At 46.4% G+C, this 25,705-nt stretch overlaps 1 protein-coding gene across 2 annotated transcripts in view; it reads right to left on the bottom strand.

The window, feature by feature from the left end:
* The window catches only part of LOC119389323 (transcriptional adapter 2-alpha), a 193,802-nt gene that overhangs the window by 23,035 nt on the left and 145,062 nt on the right, over positions 1–25,705 (bottom strand). For both annotated transcript variants that reach the window (XM_037656528.2, XM_037656531.2), the window contains 2 exons: positions 15,891–16,051; positions 13,718–13,799 (listed from right to left, as the gene is read on the bottom strand). In XM_037656528.2, coding sequence (XP_037512456.1) covers positions 13,718–13,799; positions 15,891–16,051 — 243 coding nt within the window. The remainder of the gene's footprint in view (positions 1–13,717; positions 13,800–15,890; positions 16,052–25,705) is intronic.

Genomic DNA, 25,705 nt, shown 5'->3' with positions numbered 1-25,705 from the left:
GTGCTCTCATGATCGCCTCCTTAACTTGGTGAAGACCAAAATTTGCATGGGAGGGTAAGAGGATTTGACGAATATGATTGCCGGGTCATGACATGAATAACGTTAAAATCCTGTCGCGTACGTCGTCAAACCCCTTCCACTAGACACGTGTGGCACATACCCGTTTACCACGGGCCACAGCGTACGGGTATGCGCCACAGGTGATTGACAGTTTATATCTACCCAGGAACGGCGAGAACGGACATTGGTAACTTAAATGCTAGAACGTTAAGGAAAACCGACAATGGCAGCGTTGACTCAACGAATGGAATGAATGAAAATTAGGATCCCTGCAGGAATCGAACCCAAGCATTCTGCGTAGGAATCAGGTATTCTACCACTGAGCCATGCCAGGTCTATAAACTGGTTTGGAAAAACAGCCTACGCAGGCGTAATATCGGTGCAAGGTCAATTGTGGTTGTGGTGCTTGCTATCTAATTTTACAAGAAAGCAATAAACACTACATGATACTCCTACGATGTGTACTCCTACGACACATGCATCATATCAGATTAACGTCTGTAGTTCCAGTGTTGGCTCCGCTTTTAAAGCAGTCTAATAAACATTACGTCTGTATTCATATGATTCAGCAAGCTATATTGAAGCATTGCTCGACCCCGGAGGAATACCGTAAAAACCCGCGTATAGCCCGGGGTTTTTTTCTAGATTTTAGGGTGCGAAATTTCGGCCCCGTACTATATGCGGGTCCCAAGAATTTTCGGCCCAAATTCAGTTTCGGTTTCGGCATAGCGCGGTGCTATCATCATCATCAGGTGTCTGCGCGCTTCTGCGCTAGGTAGTGTTAGCGGCGTTAGTCTTACGGACCCCCGCGTGCAACAGTGGTTGGTCAGTCGGTCAGTGGCCTTTGCTTCAACTTGGTGCCGAAAACGACGGCCTCGATTTTGCTCCTGTGATTTTACACTATGTCAGGACCGCGCAGGCAGTACTCTGCTGCTTTTAAAAGAAAAGTTATCGCTGCTGCCGAAACCATCGGCAACTGTGCCGCGGAGCGGCAGTTCGGAGTCAACGAGCGGAGTATTCGCGGTTGGCGGAAGCAGAAGGAAGCCCTCTTTGCATGCAGCGGCCAGCGAAAAAGTTTCCGCGGACCAAAAAATGGAGCATTTCCTGACGTGGAACGAGAACTCACAGACTTTGTGCGGGAGCAGCGAGCTGCACATCTCGCTGTCAACATCGAGCTGCTACAAGCGAAGGCAAGGGAGATCGCTCGAGACAAAGGCATTCAGCCGGAGGATTTCAAAGCGAGCAAGCATTGGGTGTCTCGCTTCATGCGCCGCGCTGGGTTCTCCCTACGTCGGCGTATCTCCCAGAAGCTACCAGAGAGCTACGAAGAGCACCTTGTGGCTTTTCAAAGGTACATAATTGCGTTGCGAAAGGCAGTCCCCTTTCAGCTGGGCCAGATCGGCAACGCGGATCAGACGCCGGTCTACCTGGATATGCCCTCGGCGCTGACGGCGCATCAAAAAGGCTCCAGGCAAGTTATCGTGCGGTCGACTGGAAACGAAAAGACGCGGGTGACTGTAATGTTATCCTGCACGGCTGACGGTCGCAAGCTGCCACCCTACGTGGTGTTCAAACGAAAGACGCTGCCGAAGGGGGAGAAGTTCCCGAAAAATGTCGTCGTCCGCTGCCAGGACAAGGGGTGGATGGACGAATCGTTAGTCCTTGACTGGATAAAGTCCGTGTGGTGTCGACGGCCCGGAGCACTGCTGGGGCTGCCTTCGATGCTTGTGCTCGACGCGTTTCGGTGTCACCTGGCCGACTCCGTAAAGCGACTGCTGCGCGACTCCCGCACCGAGCTCGTCGTCATCCCGGGAGGGATGACATCACAGCTGCAGCCGCTTGATGTGTGCCTTAATAAGCCATTTAAGGACCATGTCAAGCGCCTGTACGTGGAGTGGATGAGGTCCGGAGAACCTGAAGTGACCCCTGCCGGACGGCTGAAACGGGCCTCGCCAGCGATGCTCTGCTCGTGGATAGTCGAGGCTTGGGCCTGCATTCCAGAGGCGCTCGTTTGCCGCGCCTTCAAAAAGCGCTCCATCTCGAACGCGCTTGATGGCACTGAGGATGATGTGCTGTGGGAGAACATTTCCGACAAGGGAGCTTCGGAAGAGAGTGCGTCCGACGACGACGATTAATGAAATGTCAATAAATGCATTTTTTCCATTTTGCTCGGACTATATTCGGGTGAAAACTTTTTTTCTCACGTTTGCTATCCCCGAATTACACCCCGGACTATATGCGGGTCCGAGCTATATGCGGGTTTTTACGGTACATTAACGAAAGTTACATATGATATCCACATCAGCGCACCGTAAATTGCACTTAGTCCGCAAGAACAACGCAGTGTCCACTTCATTTCTTACGAGCCTGGGCGATGGCCTCATGCTGACCGAGGATGATGCCAGATTGAGTGACAGCCGCTTTGTAGACTAGGCTACGTAGGCCACATACGCCCAGGTAGTCTACGAATACGGCAAATACCATCCACTGATGTTGGTCCGCGTAGCACTATCCAGGCCTACCAGCCTCGACGGCCTATACCTCACCAACGCGAAGGGTGGCTTCAGGTTCCTACTTGTCGCCGGCTCTGTCGACAGCCGATTTGTCGACGAAATGACCGAGCATGAGGATGTAGATGCGTTCACTGACCAAGTCAAGGTGAAAAACACAGAGACGTTTCGGGACCAATACGTGTTCCTTGTTCACACTAAGCAGGCAAGAGCCGTGTGTCGCTTTTTTATGCTAAAATGTGACGTAATGAACGGGTGTAGGTGTAGGAACCGAGGCATCCTAGAATTCCAACAGCTCTACTATACCACATACTTCACTACACATGGACCTCTCGTCACCACGATCACGTCCGGATCCTATAACAAGTCATGACCAGCTGCTGGTGCTCACTGATCACGGTGATGATGCCCTTGTTCAAGAACTGTCAAGAACTTCTTCCACACATGCACGCGAGTTCGTGAAACGTGCATGCGTTCTCGGGACACATATGCGGCTCTTCAACATATAGATGTATGCGTATAAAATTTAAACATATCTTTAGCGTCATATTGTAACGTGTCGCTCAGTAAAAAAAGTTACGCCACAGTCACCTACCCGCCGCATGCTTCGCATAACATCGACTCCCACGGTACGTGGGATCTGCCGAATTTTTCTACTTGGCTTCTGTGATCCTCTTCTGCAGCGCAACCAAACACAAAGTTAACCCAAGGAATACAACCGGGCAGCTTCATTTTCTTTTCACCCCTTTAAAATAAGGGCCATTTAACTTTCAAGATAATTAACAAAAATTGACTGAGTATCTTCATTGGTATATTGTGAACAGAGCTCAACCACTCGCTTCTTTCTACTTGGCTTCTGTGATCCTCTTCTGCAGCGCAACCAAACACAAAGTTAACCCAAGGAATACAACCGGGCAGCTTCATTTTCTTTTCACGACCCCTTTAAAATAAGAGCCATTTAACTTTCAATATATTTACAAAACTTCACTGATTGCGTTCATTGGTACATTGTGAGCAGAGTTCCACCACTCGATTCTTTCTACTTGGCTTCTGAGATCCTCTTCTGCAGCGCAACCAAACACAAAGTTAACCCAAAGAATACAACCGGGCAGCTTCATTTTCTTTTCACGACCCCTTTAAAATAAGAGCCATTTAACTTTCAATATATTTACAAAACTTCACTGATTGCGTTCATTGGTACATTGTGAGCAGAGTTCCACCACTCGATTCTTTCTACTTGGCTTCTGTGATCCTCTTCTGCAGCGCAACCAAACACAAAGTTAACCCAAGGAATACAACCGGGCAGCTTCATTTTCTTTTCACGACCCCTTTAAAATAAGGGCCATTTAACTTTCAATATATTTACAAAACTTCACTGATTGCGTTCATTGGTACATTGTGAGCAGAGTTCCACCACTCGATTCTTTCTACTTGGCTTCTGTGATCCTCTTCTGCAGCGCAACCAAACACAAAGTTAACCCAAGGAATACAACCGGGCAGCTTCATTTTCTTTTCACGACCCCTTTAAAATAAGGGCCATTTAACTTTCAATATATTTACAAAACTTCACTGATTGCGTTCATTGGTACATTGTGAGCAGAGTTCCACCACTCGATTCTTTCTACTTGGCTTCTGTGATCCTCTTCTGCAGCGCAACCAAACACAAAGTTAACCCAAGGAATACAACCGGGCAGCTTCATTTTCTTTTCACGACCCCTTTAAAATAAGGGCCATTTAACTTTCAATATATTTACAAAACTTCACTGATTGCGTTCATTGGTACATTGTGAGCAGAGTTCCACCACTCGATTCTTTCTACTTGGCTTCTGTGATCCTCTTCTGCAGCGCAACCAAACACAAAGTTAACCCAAGGAATACAACCGGGCAGCTTCATTTTCTTTTCACGACCCCTTTAAAATAAGGGCCATTTAACTTTCAATATATTTACAAAACTTCACTGATTGCGTTCATTGGTACATTGTGAGCAGAGTTCCACCACTCGATTCTTTCTACTTGGCTTCTGTGATCCTCTTCTGCAGCGCAACCAAACACAAAGTTAACCCAAGGAATACAACCGGGCAGCTTCATTTTCTTTTCACGACCCCTTTAAAATAAGGGCCATTTAACTTTCAATATATTTACAAAACTTCACTGATTGCGTTCATTGGTACATTGTGAGCAGAGTTCCACCACTCGATTCTTTCTACTTGGCTTCTGTGATCCTCTTCTGCAGCGCAACCAAACACAAAGTTAACCCAAGGAATACAACCGGGCAGCTTCATTTTCTTTTCACGACCCCTTTAAAATAAGAGCCATTTAACTTTCAATATATTTACAAAACTTCACTGATTGCGTTCATTGGTACATTGTGAGCAGAGTTCCACCACTCGATTCTTTCTACTTGGCTTCTGTGATCCTCTTCTGCAGCGCAACCAAACACAAAGTTAACCCAAGGAATGCAACCGGGCATTTTCATTTTCTTTTCACGACCCCTTTAAAATAAGGGCCATTTAACTTTCAATATATTTACAAAACTTCACTGATTGCGTTCATTGGTACATTGTGAGCAGAGCTCCACCACTCGCTTCTTTCTACTTGGCTTCTGTGATCCTCTTCTGCAGCGCAACCAAACACAAAGTTAACCCAAGGAATACAACCGGGCAGCTTCATTTTCTTTTCACGACCCCTTTAAAATAAGGGCCATTTAACTTTCAATATATTTACAAAACTTCACTGATTGCGTTCATTGGTACATTGTGAGCAGAGCTCAACCACTCGCTTCTTTCTACTTGGCTTCTGTGATCCTCTTCTGCAGCGCAACCAAACACAAAGTTAACCCAAGGAATACAACCGGGCAGCTTCATTTTCTTTTCACGACCCCTTTAAAATAAGGGCCATTTAACTTTCAATATATTTACAAAACTTCACTGATTGCGTTCATTGGTACATTGTGAGCAGAGCTCCACCACTCGCTTCTTTCTACTTGGCTTCTGGATCCTCTTCTGCAGCGCAACCAAACACAAAGTTAACCCAAGGAATACAACCGGGCAGCTTCATTTTCTTTTCACGACCCCTTTAAAATAAGGGCCATTTAACTTTCAATATATTTACAAAACTTCACTGATTGCGTTCATTGGTACATTGTGAGCAGAGCTCCACCACTCGATTCTTTCTACTTGGCTTCTGTGATCCTCTTCTGCAGCGCAACCAAACACAAAGTTAACCCAAGGAATACAACCGGGCAGCTTCATTTTCTTTTCACCCCTTTAATATAAGGGCCATTTAACTTCCAAGATAATTAACAAAAATTGACTGAGTATCTTCATTGGTATATTGTGAACACAGCTCAACCACTCGCTTCTTTCTACTTGGCTTCTGTGATCCTCTTCTGCAGCGCAACCAAACACAAAGTTAACCCAAGGAATACAACCGGGCAGCTTCATTTTCTTTTCACCCCTTTAATATAAGGGCCATTTAACTTCCAAGATAATTAACAAAAATTGACTGAGTATCTTCATTGGTATATTGTGAACACAGCTCAACCACTCGCTTCTTTTTACTTGGCTTCTGTGATCCTCTTCTGCAGCGCAACCAAACACAAAGTTAACCCAAGGAATACAACCGGGCAGCTTCATTTTCTTTTCACGACCCCTTTAAAATAAGAGCCATTTAACTTTCAATATATTTACAAAACTTCACTGATTGCGTTCATTGGTACATTGTGAGCAGAGCTCCACCACTCGCTTCTTTCTACTTGGCTTCTGAGATCCTCTTCTGCAGCGCAACCAAACGCAAAGTTAACCCAAGGAATACAACCGGGCAGCTTCATTTTCTTTTCACGACCCCTTTAAAATAAGAGCCATTTAACTTTCAATATATTTACAAAACTTCACTGATTGCGTTCATTGGTACATTGTGAGCAGAGCTCCACCACTCGCTTCTTTCTACTTGGCTTCTGTGATCCTCTTCTGCAGCGCAACCAAACACAAAGTTAACCCAAGGAATACAACCGGGCAGCTTCATTTTCTTTTCACGACCCCTTTAAAATAAGGGCCATTTAACTTTCAAGATAATTAACAAAAATTGACTGAGCATCTTCATTGGTATATTGTGAACAGAGCTCCACCACTCGCTTCTTTCTACTTGGCTTCTGTGATCCTCTTCTGCAGCGCAACCAAACACAAAGTTAACCCAAGGAATACAACCGGGCAGCTTCATTTTCTTTTCACCCCTTTAATATAAGGGCCATTTAACTTCCAAGATAATTAACAAAAATTGACTGAGTATCTTCATTGGTATATTGTGAACACAGCTCAACCACTCGCTTCTTTCTACTTGGCTTCTGTGATCCTCTTCTGCAGCGCAACCAAACACAAAGTTAACCCAAGGAATGCAACCGGGCATTTTCATTTTCTTTTCACGACCCCTTTAAAATAAGGGCCATTTAACTTTCAAGATAATTAACGAAAATTGACTGAGTATCTTCATTGGTAGATTGTGAACAGAGCTCAACCACTCGCTTCTTTCTACTTGGCTTCTGTGATCCTCTTCTGCAGCGCAACCAAACACAAAGTTAACCCAAGGAATACAACCGGGCAGCTTCATTTTCTTTTCACGACCCCTTTAAAATAAAGGCCATTTAACTTTCAAGATAATTAACAAAAATTGACTGAGTATCTTCATTGGTAGATTGTGAACAGAGCTCAACCACTCGCTTCTTTCTACTTGGCTTCTGTGATCCTCTTCTGCAGCGCAACCAAACACAAAGTTAACACAAGGAATACAACCGGGCAGCTTCATTTTCTTTTCACGACCCCTTTAAAATAAGGGCCATTTAACTTTCAAGATAATTAACAAAAATTGACTGAGTATCTTCATTGGTATATTGTGAACAGAGCTCAACCACTCGCTTCTTTCTACTTGGCTTCTGTGATCCTCTTCTGCAGCGCAACCAAACACAAAGTTAACCCAAGGAATACAACCGGGCAGCTTCATTTTCTTTTGAAGACCCTTTTAAAATAAGGGCCATTTAACTTTCAAGATAATTAACAAAAATTGACTGAGTATCTTCATTGGTATATTGTGAACAGAGCTCAAGCACTCGCTTCTTTCTACTTGGCTTCTGTGATCCTCTTCTGCAGCGCAACCAAACACAAAGTTAACACAAGGAATACAACCGGGCAGCTTCATTTTCTTTTCACGACCCCTTTAAAATAAGGGCCATTTAACTTTCAAGATAATTAACAAAAATTGACTGAGTATCTTCATTGGTATATTGTGAACAGAGCTCAACCACTCGCTTCTTTCTACTTGGCTTCTGTGATCCTCTTCTGCAGCGCAACCAAACACAAAGTTAACCCAAGGAATACAACCGGGCAGCTTCATTTTCTTTTGAAGACCCTTTTAAAATAAGGGCCATTTAACTTTCAAGATAATTAACAAAAATTGACTGAGTATCTTCATTGGTATATTGTGAACAGAGCTCAAGCACTCGCTTCTTTCTACTTGGCTTCTGTGATCCGCTTCTACAGCGCGACCAAGCACAAAGTTAACCCAAGGAAGGCACACGAACGCCGTGCGACGAGTGCCACTACCAGGCATTACCTCCAGAACATTTTTTTCTGTGTCCACATAACCTGTGGCACTTTGACCGACACGTCGGCAGGTTTTAATTTATCAGGAATAGGTAAGTACATTGTATCTGAAGGTGAACACATACTTAATCATGATTAATTTTGCTGATCATATTAAAAAAGAGGGGTCTTATACTAAGGTGCGACTTATAATCCAGAAAATATGGTATTTGAATGCACTGGGTGGAAGTTATAAACAAAAGAAAACAGCTACAAGTGATGAAAATGAAACTATTGACGTTGCACAGACATTACGCCTGCATAGGCAGTTTCTCCAGACCAGTTTATAGACCTGGCGTGGCTCTGAGGTAGAATACCTGATTGACATGCAGAATGCTTGGGTTCGATTCCTGCTGGGATCATAATTTTCATTCTTTCCATTCATCGGGTCAATGCTGCCGATGTCAGTTTTTCTTAATGCTCTCGCATTTAAATTACCAATGTCTGTCCTTGCCATTCCCGCGTAGACCTAAACTATCAATCACCTGTGACGCATACCTGTACATTGCAGCCCGTGGTAAACGGGCATGTGCCACGCGTGTCTGGAGGAAAGGGTCTGACGATGTACGCGACAGGATTTTCATGCTATTGATGTCATGACGCCAGAGTCATATTCGTCAAATCCTCTTACCCTTCCATGCCAATTTTGGTCTACACCAGGCTAAGGAGGCGATCATGAGAGCACCCAGACGTAGGCGGATCAATCAATCAATCAATCAATCAATCAATCAATCAATCAACAGACAGACAGACGGGGTTTTCACATTATTGATGCCATGACCCCAGAGTCATATTCGCCAAATCCTCTTACCCTTCCATTCCAGGTATCGAGGTTTTAAACGCACGTACGGGATCGTGGGCAAAGTGATCAGTGACGAGTCCTCCTCTGCAGATAGAGATAGCGCCGACTCTTCGATCCAACGCTAACTACCGGGTATTTTGGAGCGCTACGAAGCGTCAGATATATACAACGCTGACGAAAAAGCGCTTTTCTACAAGTTGCTTCTGAACCGTACCCTTACGCTTAAAGAGGACGTCTGCCACGGCGGTAAACAGAGCAAACATCATTTGACTGTTCTACTCTGCACAAATTCAGACGGAAGCGACAAGTGTCACGTATCTCGGGAGCGCTTGCAATGTGGAGTGGAGTTGGGAGAGAGAGAGTCGGGAGACACCGTGGTGGCACTGCAAACACACTTTTATGTCACACACCACGGCAAACAAAAATTAACACACTCAAAATTTACAATAAAAAGTAGCACAAGAAAATGCGATGCTAGTGCGCACTTGCTAACAACCAATCGCAAAGCATTCGCGCTATGCTTAGCTTTCCCTGGCTCAAAAGCCTGGCCACTATGGCCCCTGAGTCAGTCATGCTACGAATCGAACATTCTTACTTCGTTCGTGGTGTTCGCTGACTGTGTTCGTTGCCCAAGTCGATGCTCTGTCCCATCGTCGAAGCTCCTGTCGACGTCTCAGTGCCGTTGCCGTTCATCAGCCGCCTCGCTGATCATCTTCATCGCCGGTGCTTCGTTCTCCGTCGAGAACACCGGTCTTTCCCAGTTAGGCCTAACTGTTGGCCTCTCCTCAGTGCCACGGGGTCCAACTACCGACGTGGCTCTCGGGTGATTGTTGGTGGGTTGCCTTCTCGTCGAGCTGGGGTAGTGCCGCAGAGGCCATGAGAACTGCGTGATGAGGCCGCAACCCCGGGAAGCCTCGCTCGGTAGACACCAAGGTCGACGGCCACCCTCCCGGGACTCACGCAACGCTGCCTCCAGAACTCAGCCCTGCTGCTCTCGTCGCGGGCGCGACGCTGACTCGCACCACCTTCCTCTTGGCCAACTCCACCGAACAATGACTGCTTGTTGCTCCGAGGTTCCGCACCTCAGTTTGGGTCACGTGGCACGCGCCTTTCTCCGGCCAATGGCGTGCGTGGACGTGGCGGGGGTGCACACCATCGGGTACTTTTACATTCCCCGCACACCATCGACGCATTCCGCCATCTGGCACGTGCCCCGTGCCCCTTTGCTCATGACAACAAGCGAGTTCCGCTGATCATCGGAACCCACGGTGCTTCAAAGGAACCTGAAGGATGACCGTAAAATATGTGGCAAACACGAAAGCTTGGACGACGCGCAACATATTAGTGAATGGCTGACGGGTTTCAACAATGACGTCAAGAGGCAAGGATGCAAGATTTGTCTGTTCATAGACAATTGCACTGCACACCACGTAGAGGGGCTCGAGCTTTCCAACATTGAACTGCAGTTTTTACCCGCGAACTGCACATTGCTCATTCAGCCTCTTGATAAAAGAATGATTAACAGTGTCAAGTGCTCGTACCGTCGGCGACTAATCCAAGAACTGCTCCTGAACATTCGTCTGCAGTGAGATACGAAGGTATACATTGTGCAAGCAACTGAGATGCTTGAAGCGTCCTGGCGAGAAACAAGTGCTGAAATTGCTGCGAACTGCTTCCACGAGACCCGTATCTCAACAGAGGTTCAGGTGGTTCAGGCTGAGGAAATCGATGCCGGAGAGGAGGAGCCTTCATGCCTGCCCGATCTCGCTGAAGCTTGGATTTCGCTGCGAACGAATGGAGGAGCCCCGGACGATGTGCAGATTTGCGATTTTTTATATGCGGACAACTGCGCTGTCACAAGTGAGGAGATGACGGATGAGGCTCTGGCAGAAACTGTCCGAGACAGCAGTGACAACAACGGACCTTGGGAGGACGACTCAGCACGCACCTTGCCCTCCGCGAAGGAGGTGCTAGACGCCATCGACCTTTTTCACCACGCCGCGGGCTCGCCGGACGATGACGGAGCAGCATTGTATTCATTCATGTCGTACAAACGGTCAGTGCTGCCGTCCATCATGAACAAACAACAAAGCAAAATCACCCAGTTTTTTACTGCGAAATAAATGTTTTGGGTGAGTTCTGCCGTCTGTTACTTTTTTTTCTTACTTAAGCATTTCTTTTTCGAATTTTCGTGCCGAACCTCCATATAACGAGATCCTCTTTATAACGAAGGTTTTTGGGAATTTGTCACTTTCGTTATATCCATGTCTTAGGGGGACATGGCAATTGAAAAAAAGTTTTTTATTTCTTGATCGATTTTGATGAAACTTCCTGAGTTCATGTATATTTGTGTGCTAATTTCAAATATGTAATTACTTTTCTAGTATGATGTGTAGTTTTTAAAATACAAAATATTTCATGTGCCTATTGGGGAGCAAGATTATTTCTAAACTGAGTTAGTTACTAAGTAAATCAGCATATTATGATAATCTGCAATCGGAACTGTGTGCAGTGCAGCAAAAATGGGTGTTCTAAACCCATTAGAACAAAAGTTATGGTATTTTGAACATTCACGAGTGAAATTCTAGCTTGAAATTGACTCACTCGCGAATGTTCAACATACCATAACTTTTGTTCAAGTGGATTTAAAACATCCCTTTTTGTTGCACTGCACACAGTTCCGATTGCAGATTATTGTGACATGCTGATTTACTTTGTAACACACTCAGTTTAGAAATAATGTTGCTCCCCAATAGGCACATGAAATATTTTGTATTTTAAAAACTACACATTATACTAGAAAAATAACTGGATATTTGAAATCAGCACACAGATATACATAAAGATGTCAAGTTTCATCAAACTTGATCAAGAAATAAAGAAAAATTTTAAGAGCAATGTCCCCCCTTAACTATTTCTTTAGATCGGCTGCCGTGCTTCGGTCGTCTGGGCGGGGCCTCTCCTGACTTCTTAAGTTGTATCCAACTATAAGTTGTACTGCATGTTTGCTGCCTGCCGCCATCGTGCCTCCGTGCATTTCTGGGGGTCATATGAAGATGCACTGCACCGTGACAGTGGCCCCTTTGGAGTCTTGGTACACTTCACCCCGCAACACTATGGCTAAAAGGTCATGGTGCTAGCGAAAAAAGGAGACTGGGACAAGATGAGGAAACACAGGACCATGCTAGACTTCAACTACTAGTTGAAGCATGCGGTATGCACGGAGGCACAATGGCGGCAGGCGGCAAACATGCAGTACAACTTAATTGCCGACAACCCTAATACGGTATTTACTCGAATCGAAGCCAACGTTTTTTTCGAAAAAACGATGTGCAAAAGTGGGGGGGTCGGCTTAGATTCGAGTACCATGATTTGATTGCAGCTGCCACCTACCTAAAGGCCCCGCCGCGCTAGCAGCATGGCGGCTCACCATGCGCCGATCTCAGGCTACCGTATGCAGACGGCTCTGCATGTGCATCCGAGGTTCATTTTCGCGACATCCTACGGTAGCTGCATGGTTACGAGGTCGCTTAGGCTCAGCGGCAGAGTGCTGATCCCCATGGCTACTCAGGCCGACCGCATCGTCTGCTTCGTACTCTCCATTGTTCCGAAATCTCCCAGTCCCACATTCATGCAGCGAGGGTCGTCGAGCCGGCATTTCACGCCGAGTCCACCGTCCGCCATGCCGAGCACCACTCGGCGCGGCGGACGAAGCAACCGTCACGGGGCGATGATCGGCGAGAGGCACGAGGACATCACGGACGGGCGAGCCACGATCGCGGAGCGGTGCTCGGCATCGCGGACGAAGCAACCGTGGGTCATGAAATCCTCCGAACGACTCTAGTCATGTGATTACGGCACCGGTGAGTGCTACGCACTTTGACACCCTCTCTCCTCCTGTTGCATGACACGGAGGTGGCAGAGACGCGAGCAGCGTGAGCGCGGAGTTGGTCAGTTTTCTGGAAGTGATCGTGTTTTCTTTTTAAAACGGTGTCTTTTTAGTTCAGCCTGCATTTGAGGTAAGATTTCTTTTTTTTTTCTTGGCGTTGCGAATTTCGGGGGTCAGCCTGCAATCGAGGGCGGCCTAGATTCGAGTAAATATGGTATGATAACCATCTTCAGTTAACTGCTCAGTAGTGCATGGGGCATTGAGCAGTTGTGTTAGCATACCGTATGCTTCTAGTTGAAGTGGTCCCGTGTTTCTTCATCTCGTCCCCGTCTCCTTTTTTCACTAGTACCATGACCTTTTAATCTCGAATCCAACTAGCCCAACTTTCCGCCTTAACACTGTGGCATCGTGCAAAGGTGACTTCCGGAATCAACTGCGGCCACAGACAAATATACATACTCGCGAAAGCACTGGTTCAAGCCTGCTGAACGATCGATGCGGCAGTGGCTTTAATTAATGCCATTTCGAACCTGGCATTTGAGCAGAAAGTGTAAAAAACTGAACAGCTTTAGCATGCGACATTTCTAGCGTTCTTGTGCACTGACTCATAGGTCCTGTGGCAGTGCTGTGAGTGTCTCAATTTTCAAGCATGTCCAAAAAGCGCCAGTTGACTGTACAAAAAAAAATACAATTGTTAATTTAGAATAGTACTTGGAAAATGCGGAAAGATAGAATCCGAGTCAAAGCAAATATCATATTTGATTGAATATTTTCGCAAGCCTAATCAGATCACGCAAATCTGTTTGTGAAAACAGCTAGTTACCGAGGGATTTTGGTGACGATGCATCCACAGAGGCATCCTTGACCAGCTGCTTGTGGAGCCAAACTTGCGTGGACGCTTCGTTCTGCAATGACAAGTGGTCGGGACTAATTACAAGGAGGTGCATCAAGCAGCTTTTTCTTCTCCAAGTCGACAGAGATTCAATGAGACTGGGCTCAACAGTAGTTTGAAAACCATTGTCTGTGAGTCATCAAGGTTCAGATAGCAATGGACTGTTTCCGTATGATACGTTGCGAAGTGCGCTCCGAGCCGGCCGAGCAACTACAGAAGAGAGCGGCCATGTTGACTTTTCACGCAGCTTGGCCTGGATTCACCATAAGATTAGCCGCATGAGCAGCGCTAGCGACACGCATAACATTTCTCGGTTGCCGCAAACAAAAGCGGAGCCTTCGAGATTCGTATTGCAAAGATGGTTTGTATGACTTAATTGGTTTTAAACTTGTTTTTTAGCGCTTGCAAAAGTAAGGCCTTTGGGACTGACATTTGTTTTCGCCGTCGCATTCGCATAGACTCATCATCATTATTTGTGGGAGGAGTTCGCGCGGTTCGCAGTCGGACTCATCGTGCTAGTCGTGTTGTGTGTGTTTAGTTCTATTACGCCTATAAATGCAGTCGGCGCCAGAGAATCGCATATGTTGATTACATTTCTGTGGATGACACCGTTCTCAGCTCCGTGGTTCTATCCGTTGGCTAGGTTGTGGCTGATTGTACCAATTCGTACACCAGTGATGAAGCTTATGAGTTGACGGAGCAAGAGTTATTTTCTTCAACGATCGATTTCAGGGGTACATTCACTTTCGCGAGGCATTCAACCGTCTACGAAGAGCCACGGTGGTCCAACACTATACCAACAGTGCTACATTTTTGCTCGGAGACACCGACACATCCGGGGACAATCTTGCGAAGGAATATTGTCAAAAGTGATTGCTTGCCAGGTGTCGGCTGTGTTGGCACTATATTTATTAAAAGGATATGACACTGCAGGTGATCGAAAAGGTTTTCATGCTGCTCCGGCATGAGTAAACGCACCAGGCAACACTGCACAGTTTTTTCAGGCGTAAGCATTGGAAGAAAACTCTGTAACACTAAATATTCTTTTGTTTTCCCTGTTTCTTGGCTCTTGCATTTCAAAAACATATCAGTGGGGCTCTACTGTACTACACATATCCGAACACACCTCCACGCATCTCTACGCATGAAATGTGAAAGGAGTCAGTGTAGGATACATATGGAACATAGCAGTCAAGTGACATTGCGTGCTGATACCGCCGAATTCATGTTTATTCATTGACTATTTGTATTATACTGATATAAATGCGACGTATTGAATTGCAAGAGATACCTTTCCACTTTAGCACTTAATGTCACGAGCAACTTTGAGCTTGCCAACTGCATTTAGCCGCTATGGCCTTTACAAGGTAATTTCAGTGTTTCATCTCACAATGCTAACGACTATACATATCTATGGTATGGTCATCTGTGAGCCAACACACGAAGACACAACCAGCAATTTTAAAATCCAACATGTGCACTTGGTGTCAACAAAGAACAGTAGACGCTTATTGTTTGTTACCTATGGTGTGAGCGATGCAAATACTGTCTAATGAATGCACCTTATTTTACTAGATTCGGACTATACTTTGTCGCGTACTCTTTAATATCAGAACCTCATCTTGCGCCCGTCATCAGGTCGACAGTGTCGAGTCGACTCCAAATGCATCTGCGAATTGCACAGACCACTCCCTGACTTTATCTAGAAAACCGACTTGTATTTTTTTTAATTTAATTTATTCCGTAGCGCATACTGGTGCCAAAAAAAAAAGAGAGAGACACACACTTCGGAGTCGCTCAGCTGGTCCAACAGTGGCATGTGGAAATGCTAGACAGATAGAAATCGTAGAGAGGCCGTTGCAGCTAAAGATTGAAGAAGTTCATGATTGAATTACGCAGTTATATGTTGCAGTTTGCCAAATTCACTTGATCTGAGAAGTTCTGGCACGACACAAGTGGAAGGCTAAAGCGTGAGGTCCGCGCGCTCATCGCGACAGCAGCAGTGGCGTGCAAATTTTTTTCATGAGTGCTTGTGCACCCGTTGGTGGTGCTCATGTGCTTGCAAAAGGTCTATTAGAAGCAGCACAATACAATCAATGACTACCTTGATGTGTGCCAACAGCTCACTGAAGGCAGTGTGCTTGGGGTGGTGGGCGGTCCTCCAGCGGCGGCACTGCTTGAAGAGCGCCATACTGTCCAGACGCGTGAGCCCCGCCCTGCGGGACTCCTGCAACAGCTGCACCTGCTGGCACAACAGCCGCTCACCTGCAAGGTTACACTTCGTTGCAGTATGTATTCACTCAGCTGTAAGAAACCATGAAATGTACAAAACTTCAACACGAGTCTTGTACTTAAATGAGTTACTATGATTTTTGTACTGAAGCTTGGTGTTAAGTATTGTTGAAAATGCACAACTCAAACAACTTGTAGTGCAGGACTGGCTATAACACAAGTGTTTTCTGAATCACTTTACCTTCCCACAGAACTCCATGCATGCGATTACTGCTTAATGTGCAGGCCCTAAGATGAAAGACCTGTTATAATGTGACTGCCAGAAAATCTCGTCGACAAGCGAGGTAGCTAGCACACTTCTCAATGAAGGTGTGCCGGCTGCAGAGAAAGCAAAACGACAAAATGAACGAAGAAAAAAATTTATGCAATTGTACTCAACATGAAAGCTATAGGAAGGGCAGAGCAGTGATTCGCCTGCCCTTTGGCGACGCTGGCGTTCACAGGCAAGTGCACACTGGTGCTCCAAATGTGCAGCCTGCTCAGTGTCCGAAAGGAAACGTTCATTTGTGATGCAGTGGCGCCCTTTTCCCTCCTCCTCACCCTCACCCTTGTTATACTGTACTAGTGCATGCGGCTATGCTATGCATTACCCTCGACCTCCTCCTCCTCACCATTACTTCCACCCCCTTGCTATACCATATGGATTGTCATGAGTAAAGGGGCTAGAGGCACATGCCGAATGTCAGAAAGTGGCGATGGTGTGCGAGGCATGGAAAATTCCTTGACGGTATGCACCACTGCTACGTCCACGCATGTGATTGGTCGGAGGAGGGCTCGCAGCACGCGACCCGAGCCGTGGTGAAGATCCCAGGAAGAGAGAATGGGCCTTGTCTGTGGGGCATCGTTCGAAGCAGCATGAGGAAGCCAGCATCTCACGGGTGAAGAGAGCGGCGGGTGCCAGGTCCGGAGGTGCAGCACCATGATTCTATGTTGACCTCTGCTACAACCAGGTGAGGCTACCACGGACTTGCTGCATTCTCGTCACAGCAGGTCCCGGAGCACCTGCAACGCTCTACCTTCATTGGCTGATCGGCTCGGACCCACAAGACCCAGGGCACCACGTCGTCTCTTAAGCTGCAGACACACGTGGAACAAGGGACCGAGGAGGCAGCTAGGCCTAACCCATCCAGTTCCACTGATGGCCACGACGACCGGGAAACTGGCAACAAGTGGTTCACCGAGTTGCTGCGGAGCAAAGGTGACTGCGGGACCTCATCAAGAGCATTGACGGCGAGCGCGACCCAACATGGATGACGAGGGATCGACTTAGATGCCGCGCCGACCGTTATACAAGCAAGGATGCTCCTGTATGGACGCGACCGACAGGCCAGTGTGGCCAGACTATTACCGAGGTTAGAGAGACTGATTAGCTAAAGAATTCTTGTGATGAACTTCATTTATATGTATTTTTGAGTGTGTGTATTTTTTGTGCAGTTTGGCCGTGTTGTTTAAAATAAAGAGTGTTTGCTGTGTCACCTCAGACTCCCGTCTCTCTCTCTCTCAAACGCTCCAGAGATAACATGACATCAGTCTTGGGCAGTAACTAGTTACTAGTAATGCGTTACCGGTAACTAGTTACTTTTTTCAGTAACTTGTAACTGTAACTACAGTCAAATCTCGTTACAACGAACACCACATTAACGAACATTTCAAATTAACGAACTTTTAAGAAATCCCGTGCCGACTGCTTATAGTTTCAATGTAAAAATATTTCACTACTACGAACTTCAGAATAACGAACATTTCAGAATAACGATCGTTATTTAATTCCCGTGTAATCTTAACAACACCTCAGTACTACGAACTTATATCCCGAAATGCGAGGATTCTTAGATTTCAGTGTATCGGTCATGGCAGTCGGAGCTGTAAGGTAGCAGACGACGCAGCGCGAAGAGCGGACGCCCTCCCGCTAAAACCTGAGATGGCACGGGAGGAGAAAGACGCGGGCGGGGAACTTTTTTTTTTCCCCTTCGTTGCGGAGGCGACAACGCATCAGGTTTTGTAAAGGCCCAACCGCATGCATAGCACGCGACTTTCGAGCGAAGGCGACTGCGACAAACGGGCTCCGTCGCGCTGCTCGATTGAAAACTATTGCGCGCACGCAGGCAAATTACGAAAAAGAATTACAGAGTAGACGAATGACATGCCAAATTTATTATTGTCTTGTTTGAGATAAAGATGCCATAAAAGCGTTTCGGGACTTCCTTTTTTCGCAATCTTATGTTTAACCGCGGCAGTAGTATCTGCTGTGATCCCATGGGGCGCCCGGAAGCGTACGCTGCCTACGCTACGTCGCACTTTTTTGTAAACTGCGTTATGTCGGGGTTAGTCCACGAGGCGCATCTCGACAACGTTTCCTCTTGCTGTCATAGAACGTTTAAGAAAAGCCGCAGCGCCTCACATCGTTGCTTCGCAGGGAGAAGGGCTACCTCACACGACGACGATGTTGACATTGCAGCAAGCTACCACCAATGCAGCAAGCTACCACCGAAACATCAAAACGAACCGTCGATCATAAATAACGACAAAATACGGCCGCTGCCTCGCTCTCCGCGTGAGATGGGGCTGTAAATAAGGTAGTCTATAACTTGCATTCCTTGAAGTACGCGCCGATTGGAAGCATCACGAGCAAATTGCAACCGAAGCAAGGGTCAGAGATGCTGCCATGTTGGATATCCTTACTTCCGGGCGAGAAGCGATGTTTTCTGGCTTTCCAGAAACCTGGGATGCTATCGCGGAACGATTCTATTTCAGATTCCAATGCCTTTCGTGCTTTTCGCGCTTGGCCAGTGGTCAGAACGACGGTCCGTCCGCGTTATCAGCGCGATCAGCCAGCCGTGTGGAATCGGAAATAGCATCGTTTTGCGATTGCACCCCTGCGACAAGCGACGGCGATGGATGGCCCTCCGCGACAGCAAATCCTGTCGGCCGTCGCTCAAAACTCGCGTGCATGCAGTTGGGCCTTAAAGGATTGCAGCGATGACATGGACGACGATGTCACGGTAGCACCCGAAGATCGCGACGAGTCCGTGTCGGCCACAGATGCGTTGGACTACTTGAGGAAACTCCGCATATTCATAGAAAAAAGCGGAACAGCGACCGAAGCGGCGGATAAAAATGCGGACGGTCTAGAATCGTTCGTGACGCAGAGTTTGTGCTGCACCCGTCAAAAAAACGATCACGGACTATTTCAAATAAACGTGCCTTGTCTGACGTTCACGTGTGCATTGTTGTGAGAAACGAGTTCAAGGACGTACCGTTGCAAAGGTAGGACGTTTGCGTTACTGAAATTCTATTGTTATGGTAAATTTTTGGGCTTTCACTATAACGACATTTCAGAATAACGAACATTTTTCCGCGGTCCCCTGAAGTTCGTTATACCGAGATTTCACTGTAGTTACTTTTAAGTTAGAGGAACTTGTAACTGTAACACTGTTACTTTTTTACACAGTAACTGTAACGGGAAATACCATTACAGTTACTTCTGTTTTTGTAAAATATTATCCAACAGCAGCACTCGTTAAAGGCAGACGTGAAATGCTTTCCGTTTCTTCTAACTTCCTTCTTTACCATATCCACTCCGCCATTCTTTCCACAGTAGGGCTATATAATATATATATATATATATATATATATATATATATATATATATATATATATATATATATATATATATATATATATATAATATATACATATATATATATATATATATATATATATATATATATATATATATATATATATATATATATATATATATTGTCACTTCAGCTTCTGCCTCTGTTCTTGGTGTGCCGGTGGAGAATTTAGACATCTATTTCAGTCTCCTTCATCCGTGGCTCCGAGCTAATCGTGTTTGACAGGCAGCTAGAAAGCAGCAGCACGCGAAATGGCTGAGAGCCAGCAATACGAATTAGCGAAGCAATTTTTTAAAGCCTCTCTGGAACTGATTGTAAAAGGTTTACTCCAACTTAACACAACCATGATTAAGAAAATGACATGAACGTTACGCCTCCTATGCAGGCGGCATCCTCAGGTTCCAGGAGACCCCCCCCCCCCCCCCTACCCGACCTTCGTCCACGAGCCAGCGTCGTCCCATTGTTTAGGTCAAAGCTATGCGCTGTTGTCCAGCAGTGTTCAACAAGCCCCGTCTTAGAGTGCGGTGCATGGATTGCTTTAGCAACATCCCGTTTTGCCTGCCTGTTTCAGCGATGTAAGTCGCGTCGCAATCACCGCAGTGTACTTGCAGATGACCCACCCCGCTCTGATCGTCCGCAGGTGTGTGGGCTTTGGGTTTCGCGAACACATGTTCCAAGGTATGACGGGGCTTGAAAACGGTTTGTACGCCCAGCGGATGCAAAGCTCGCCGAATGGGGCTTGATACACCCTAAACGTATGGAATAGACACAATGGACGTCGTCTTCACTCGTGATGCACTCCCTGTTCTTCGCATGCATTTCTGAGTATCATTAATAAACGTCCTAGGATACTGCCGTCGTTCCAGTGCATCAACCACGTTTTTCAGTTCTAGTTCCAGTTCTACCAAAACATTTTCTTGGGCGTCCAGGATATCCTAGTACGTTTACTGAGGCGACAAACAGGGCGTACACAAGGATTGCTTCTGTTGGGCCCCCTTTTAAGTATCATTCGCCTGGAGTTTTACCACGTGCAATTCTGACTACCCGCATGCATTCGTACGTTTTTAATAAATAAATTCTATCAATTGTTTTGTGATTTATAAGTTATTTGTTACAGTAACGAAAAAGTAATGACGTTACTTTTTCACAGTAACTGTAACTGTAATAAGTTACTTTCGGAAACTCTGTAACTGTAACTGTAACAGAGTTACTTTTTTGGCTTAGGTAACTGTAACTGTAACACTGTTACTTTTTACTGGTAACGTGCCCATGACTGCACGACATAATAAGTGTCGCGCCTGCCAGGATTCTTCTATGTTTGGGCCAGTCACGCCTCATCTGGGGTTGCAGGGATGGATTGGGAGAAGATATTAAGTGTCATTCGAGAGCAAAAGCTCATTAAGGAGCAAGGGCTACAGTTCACTGATAAAGAGAGGGAACGCCGTCAACAAGAGTTCAAGGCAGAACGCGTTGTAACGTTAGAACCTTATGCTCAAGAAAAGCAGGAACTCGAGTGCAAACTGCAATTGGCACAAGTCAAAGAAGCCAAAGGGTGCATTGAACAGGATGAGAGAAGGCCCATAGAGGTTTCATCAGGAGATGTCAGTGTGCCTGATTTTCAGAGTTCCGTTTCCACTGAGCAAAGGGGCAGTGAGCACGCTAGTTGTGCAAATGAGAACAGTCATTTAAGGAATGAGCAGAAGAAAAATGGCTCGATATAGTGATAGCAAAGCAACGGTTAGCGAACTGCATGCCAGTGTTGTTGAAGAGGGCGCGGAGGTAGAGAACGCGATGCCTCCAGACAACAAAGAAGCAAAGTATAGCTCTTGGATGATGAGCATGCATACTGAAGGTAAAAGAGTGTCACAATTGCGAGAAAAAACACCAGAGAGGAGTAGGATGAATGGAGTGTCTCATACGCAGGGTGGTAAACGTGTAAAAGTAAAGGGGACGCAGACAGCTCCAAGGGTAGTGAAAAGTGGTTGCAATTATCAGGACTGGGCAAGAAAAGTTGCCCAAGTTGTGAACTCGTAAGACGAAAGAGGAAGAACGCCGCGAAAATGCATAAAGTAGGTTTTGATTATATGAATACAGAGAGAGTGGTACTGGTAAAGAGCATCGGAAACTGATGTTAGACGCAGCCTGGGAAACTTGTCTCGAAGAAACGTTGGGTTATCATGAGCATGAACAGAGGAAACAGCTGTAGTGAGCGTTCTAAACGATTTGTTGCGAATAGACGCAGGAAAAAAACTGAAGAGGATGCATAATGTGAAGAAGCACAGGTTTAAGCATGTTGGATTGAATTGGTGGCTGCTCTAGTGGAAAACAGATTCTGTGCAGTGGAAAGGGTCTTGAGTATATTAATGGGTGACATTATTTGAATAGAGCTCGATAGACAGTGTATTTGTGCAGATTTTTGAACAGTGAGTGCTGCGTATTCTGCGTAGTTATTTCGGCGAGTGGAGAGACTGGCCTAGAGTTTTACGAACGATGAACTCGTGGACATTGTGAACGGTTGAGTGCAGTGTTTGCTGACATATCAGCGAAAGTGCGATGTGATTATCAGTGTTCTGTGAAGGCAAGTCCCTAGCAAAAATGCCAATAGGATTTCCTATTGGTCCAATAGGAAATCACTATTGGTTCTATAGGACATCTATTGGAGCTGTATTGGTTGTATAAGACTTCTACAGGGTGTCTACCGAGTTGACATTTCTAAATTCCCTGAGTTTTCCAGGTTTTCCCTGAGTGTTTTTGCTGAAATTCCCTGAGTGAAACAGAACTTTGTTTTATGTCAAGATGGGTAGAGACCATATCGCTCGGTGATGTCACTCTCTAATACGCGTTTTAGAAAATGAAAACGGCTTAATCCCATTTGAATAGTACATAGAACAGATAAACCTCAATATAGCGAAGTTGGTAAAAGCGGCAACTCACTTCGTTATATCGAAACTTCGTTAAACTGAAACTCGACCTTTCGTGCAAGGCATAGTTACTGACGGATTAATCTTAAACTGAAAAGGCCACAAGAATGCCCGACTAATATGGCAACATGAAAAAACTTTTTTTTTATTTTTTGCGTGAAAAAAAATCAATTTTGTTGAGCCTGAGATGCAGCAATCACAGTTAGATGCCTTGCCAGAGTGTCACATGTAAAGACGAAACAAATGCGGGTTTAATGCACTGTGGAATTGCGCTTGTTCTGCCGCTGCGGGTTGTTGTCAAATCCTCGCGCGTTGCCCAGAGCAATGCAACGCCTTTCATGTTGCCCAACCGAACTATTTGCTCTCCACGAACGCACAACATCGAAAACCATCCCACGTTAGAACAAAAGAGTCAGTTTCACCGCGAGAGCAAAATAGTAAATCCGATAGCAACAAAGAGGAATTTGATATGAATATAGGCTAGCAGCTCGCTCCTTCAGGGAACGCAGCCGCTGCACTAAGAGAAGTGCCCTATCTATGATCTATGGCTCAGGGGCGGATTCAGGTACATAATGGGGGGGGGGGGGTACAAAGGCTGAAGCCAACGCTCAGCAGTGCATTTTGGTGGGTCACGCATATTTACAACAGCCTAGAGGGGGTTATGGCGGTGCCTAAAAAGCCTTCGTTGGAAATGTGCATAGGGAAGCAGGAAAAGGTAGAGCAATGAGAGGTAGAGAGCAGGGACAAGATTCTCTTTACCCCTTTTGGACAGTGGCAGGCAAAGCAACCTGACAACGGGAGCAAGCTCAACAAGCAAGCCTGACAAAGGAGGTGGACGACAGGCACTGAAGGGAGGGGGCGGGGGCAATCGCCGCTACCCCCCCCCCCGGGCTCTGCCACTGCTATGGCTTCAACGGAAGTTTTGCAATTAGAGCACAACACCTACAAAGGTATGAGCCGTCTGCTGATCCCCACTAAAGATACCGCGGCGCACGCGACCACGCCCGCTGGTACAAAGTACGCACTTCCTGTCGGACTCACGCAGCCAGCCCCCCCCCCCCCCCCCCCTTCCCATCGCGCCGGCTCCCATCTCCATGTGCCCATCGCGCGGAGAAGATGGTCGGCTCGTTTCATCTCTGCTTAAGCCCCGTTCGTCGGCAGCGCTCGCGCACTTTCACTTGCACATGGAGCATGCGACGCGCGGGGTGATGTAATCGCGATTTGGACTTGATAGGGAAGATCATGACGAAGGCAAAAAATTCGCGTCGGAGTGTCTATATAATTGCTATCGCAAAAAAAAAAGCAATATAGCTGCGGGCTAAGGTCGCATGAAAGCACGGCAACAGCCTGAATTACGGCACATCCGATTATGGTGGAAACGTTACTGTTTTCCGACATCGCGCGCCGAATCGAGCAAGTGGGACCCGTGCCGGTGTCGCGAATTTCGGTCGCCGCTATGCCATGGCTCTGAAAAGTTTTGTAATTCGGCTTTGTAGCAAACACCCACGTGGTGTGGCTGGTAATTGCCAGCTGCAGCCCCAAAAAATTTCAGTCGACTGCCTAAAACTTGTTTCAGCAGTGCCCTCATCGGGAAAAAAAGAAATAAAAAAGCTTTCACTTGCTGTGAATGGGCCCGTTAGTTACGCTAGCTCTCGCCTGGAAATTTATTATATTCTTCACGGAGTCCTAAATAGCATCTTTGAAGCTCGGGATCAGAGCGAGTGAGCTCTCCGATAACAGCCAACAAGCGTCTTTTTTCTCACCGATCGGGATGGCTTGCCAGATACGAGCCTTGTCGAAGACATCCGCTTCCTGAACGATCGCGATCGCATGCAAGATAGCTCAAGCTCGTTACATCTACTACTACCGCTTCTACAACTAATCATGCTTGTTACTTGACACGCGGCGATAACAAAAACACCATATCGGGCGCTAACGCACAGCACGCGCGAGAAAGATTACAGAACTACACCGCGTACTCCCAGAACATCCTGACAACATTGCGCGATACGATGTGTCGTGGTTCGCGGTTCCCGCATGCCACGCATTAGCCGGATTCTCTCCCACTTCACCGCTCCGAAGGCGATGACAGCATCGAGGTGCGCCACTTCCCCGCAGCCGCAGCGGCCGTTTGATTTGAAAAATGCGTTCACAAAATATCGAGCAAGCGCTACCGCGACTTTCGTCGCCTTTCAATAAAGATACTGCGGATTTTCCCTGATGGGAGCACAATTTCCCTGAGTTTTCCCTGAGAATTTCCAGACTACCCAAAATCCCTGAGAATTCCCGGTTTTCCCGGTCGGTAGACACCATGCTTCTATGGGTACCAATAGACACCAACAGCCACCACCTATTGGTGTCTTATTAGACCGATAGAAGTTGTATTGGTCAAATAGGGGCTGCCTTTTGGTGTCTTATTGGACCAATAGGAGTTGTATTGGTCAAATCGGTGCTGCCTATCGGTGACTTATTGGGCCAATAGGAGTTGTATTGGTCAAATAAGTACTCCTATTGGTTTCTTAATGTACTAACAGAAGATGTATAAGGCCAACAGGAGTTTTATTGTTCAAACAGCTACCGCCTATTGGTAGCTGTTTATAACATCTTAAAGGAGCACTGACATCAAATTTCAAGATCGAGATGTGCCCATCATTCGATCGCTTGGTATGCATAGGTCTTCTTGGCCAAATTTGAACAGCATCCGTCGCGTGGAAGTTATTTTAATTCGATGTCAAACAGCGTAGGAGAAAAAACAAAAAATCGGCTGCCCTGCAACATCGACACTAGTGCTACGTGTTCGGTGTGATACATTGCACAAAAATCACCCTGAGTGACGATACGCTAGTAACAATGACGTCGACGATCACTGAGTGTGTTTGGAGCCGACTGCCAGCCATGCTTTCACTCTCTTTGCTGTGTCGAAGCGTGCGGCGTGCGTTTGCGGGGCGCACATGCACAATACGACGACTGGCACCCGGCGAGGCCTATTGTTCCGCACCCCTCTCGCTTTGTTGTCGGGCTGCTCTCGAGGTAGTTTTCGTGAGGGGTCACGCGCTTAACAGGTT

Source organism: Rhipicephalus sanguineus, chromosome 4, assembly GCF_013339695.2.
Source record: "Rhipicephalus sanguineus isolate Rsan-2018 chromosome 4, BIME_Rsan_1.4, whole genome shotgun sequence".
NCBI classification, from domain to species: domain Eukaryota; kingdom Metazoa; phylum Arthropoda; class Arachnida; order Ixodida; family Ixodidae; genus Rhipicephalus; species Rhipicephalus sanguineus.
Note: the sequence above shows the minus strand (reverse complement) of the source record. Positions and strands in the feature narration are given on the sequence as shown.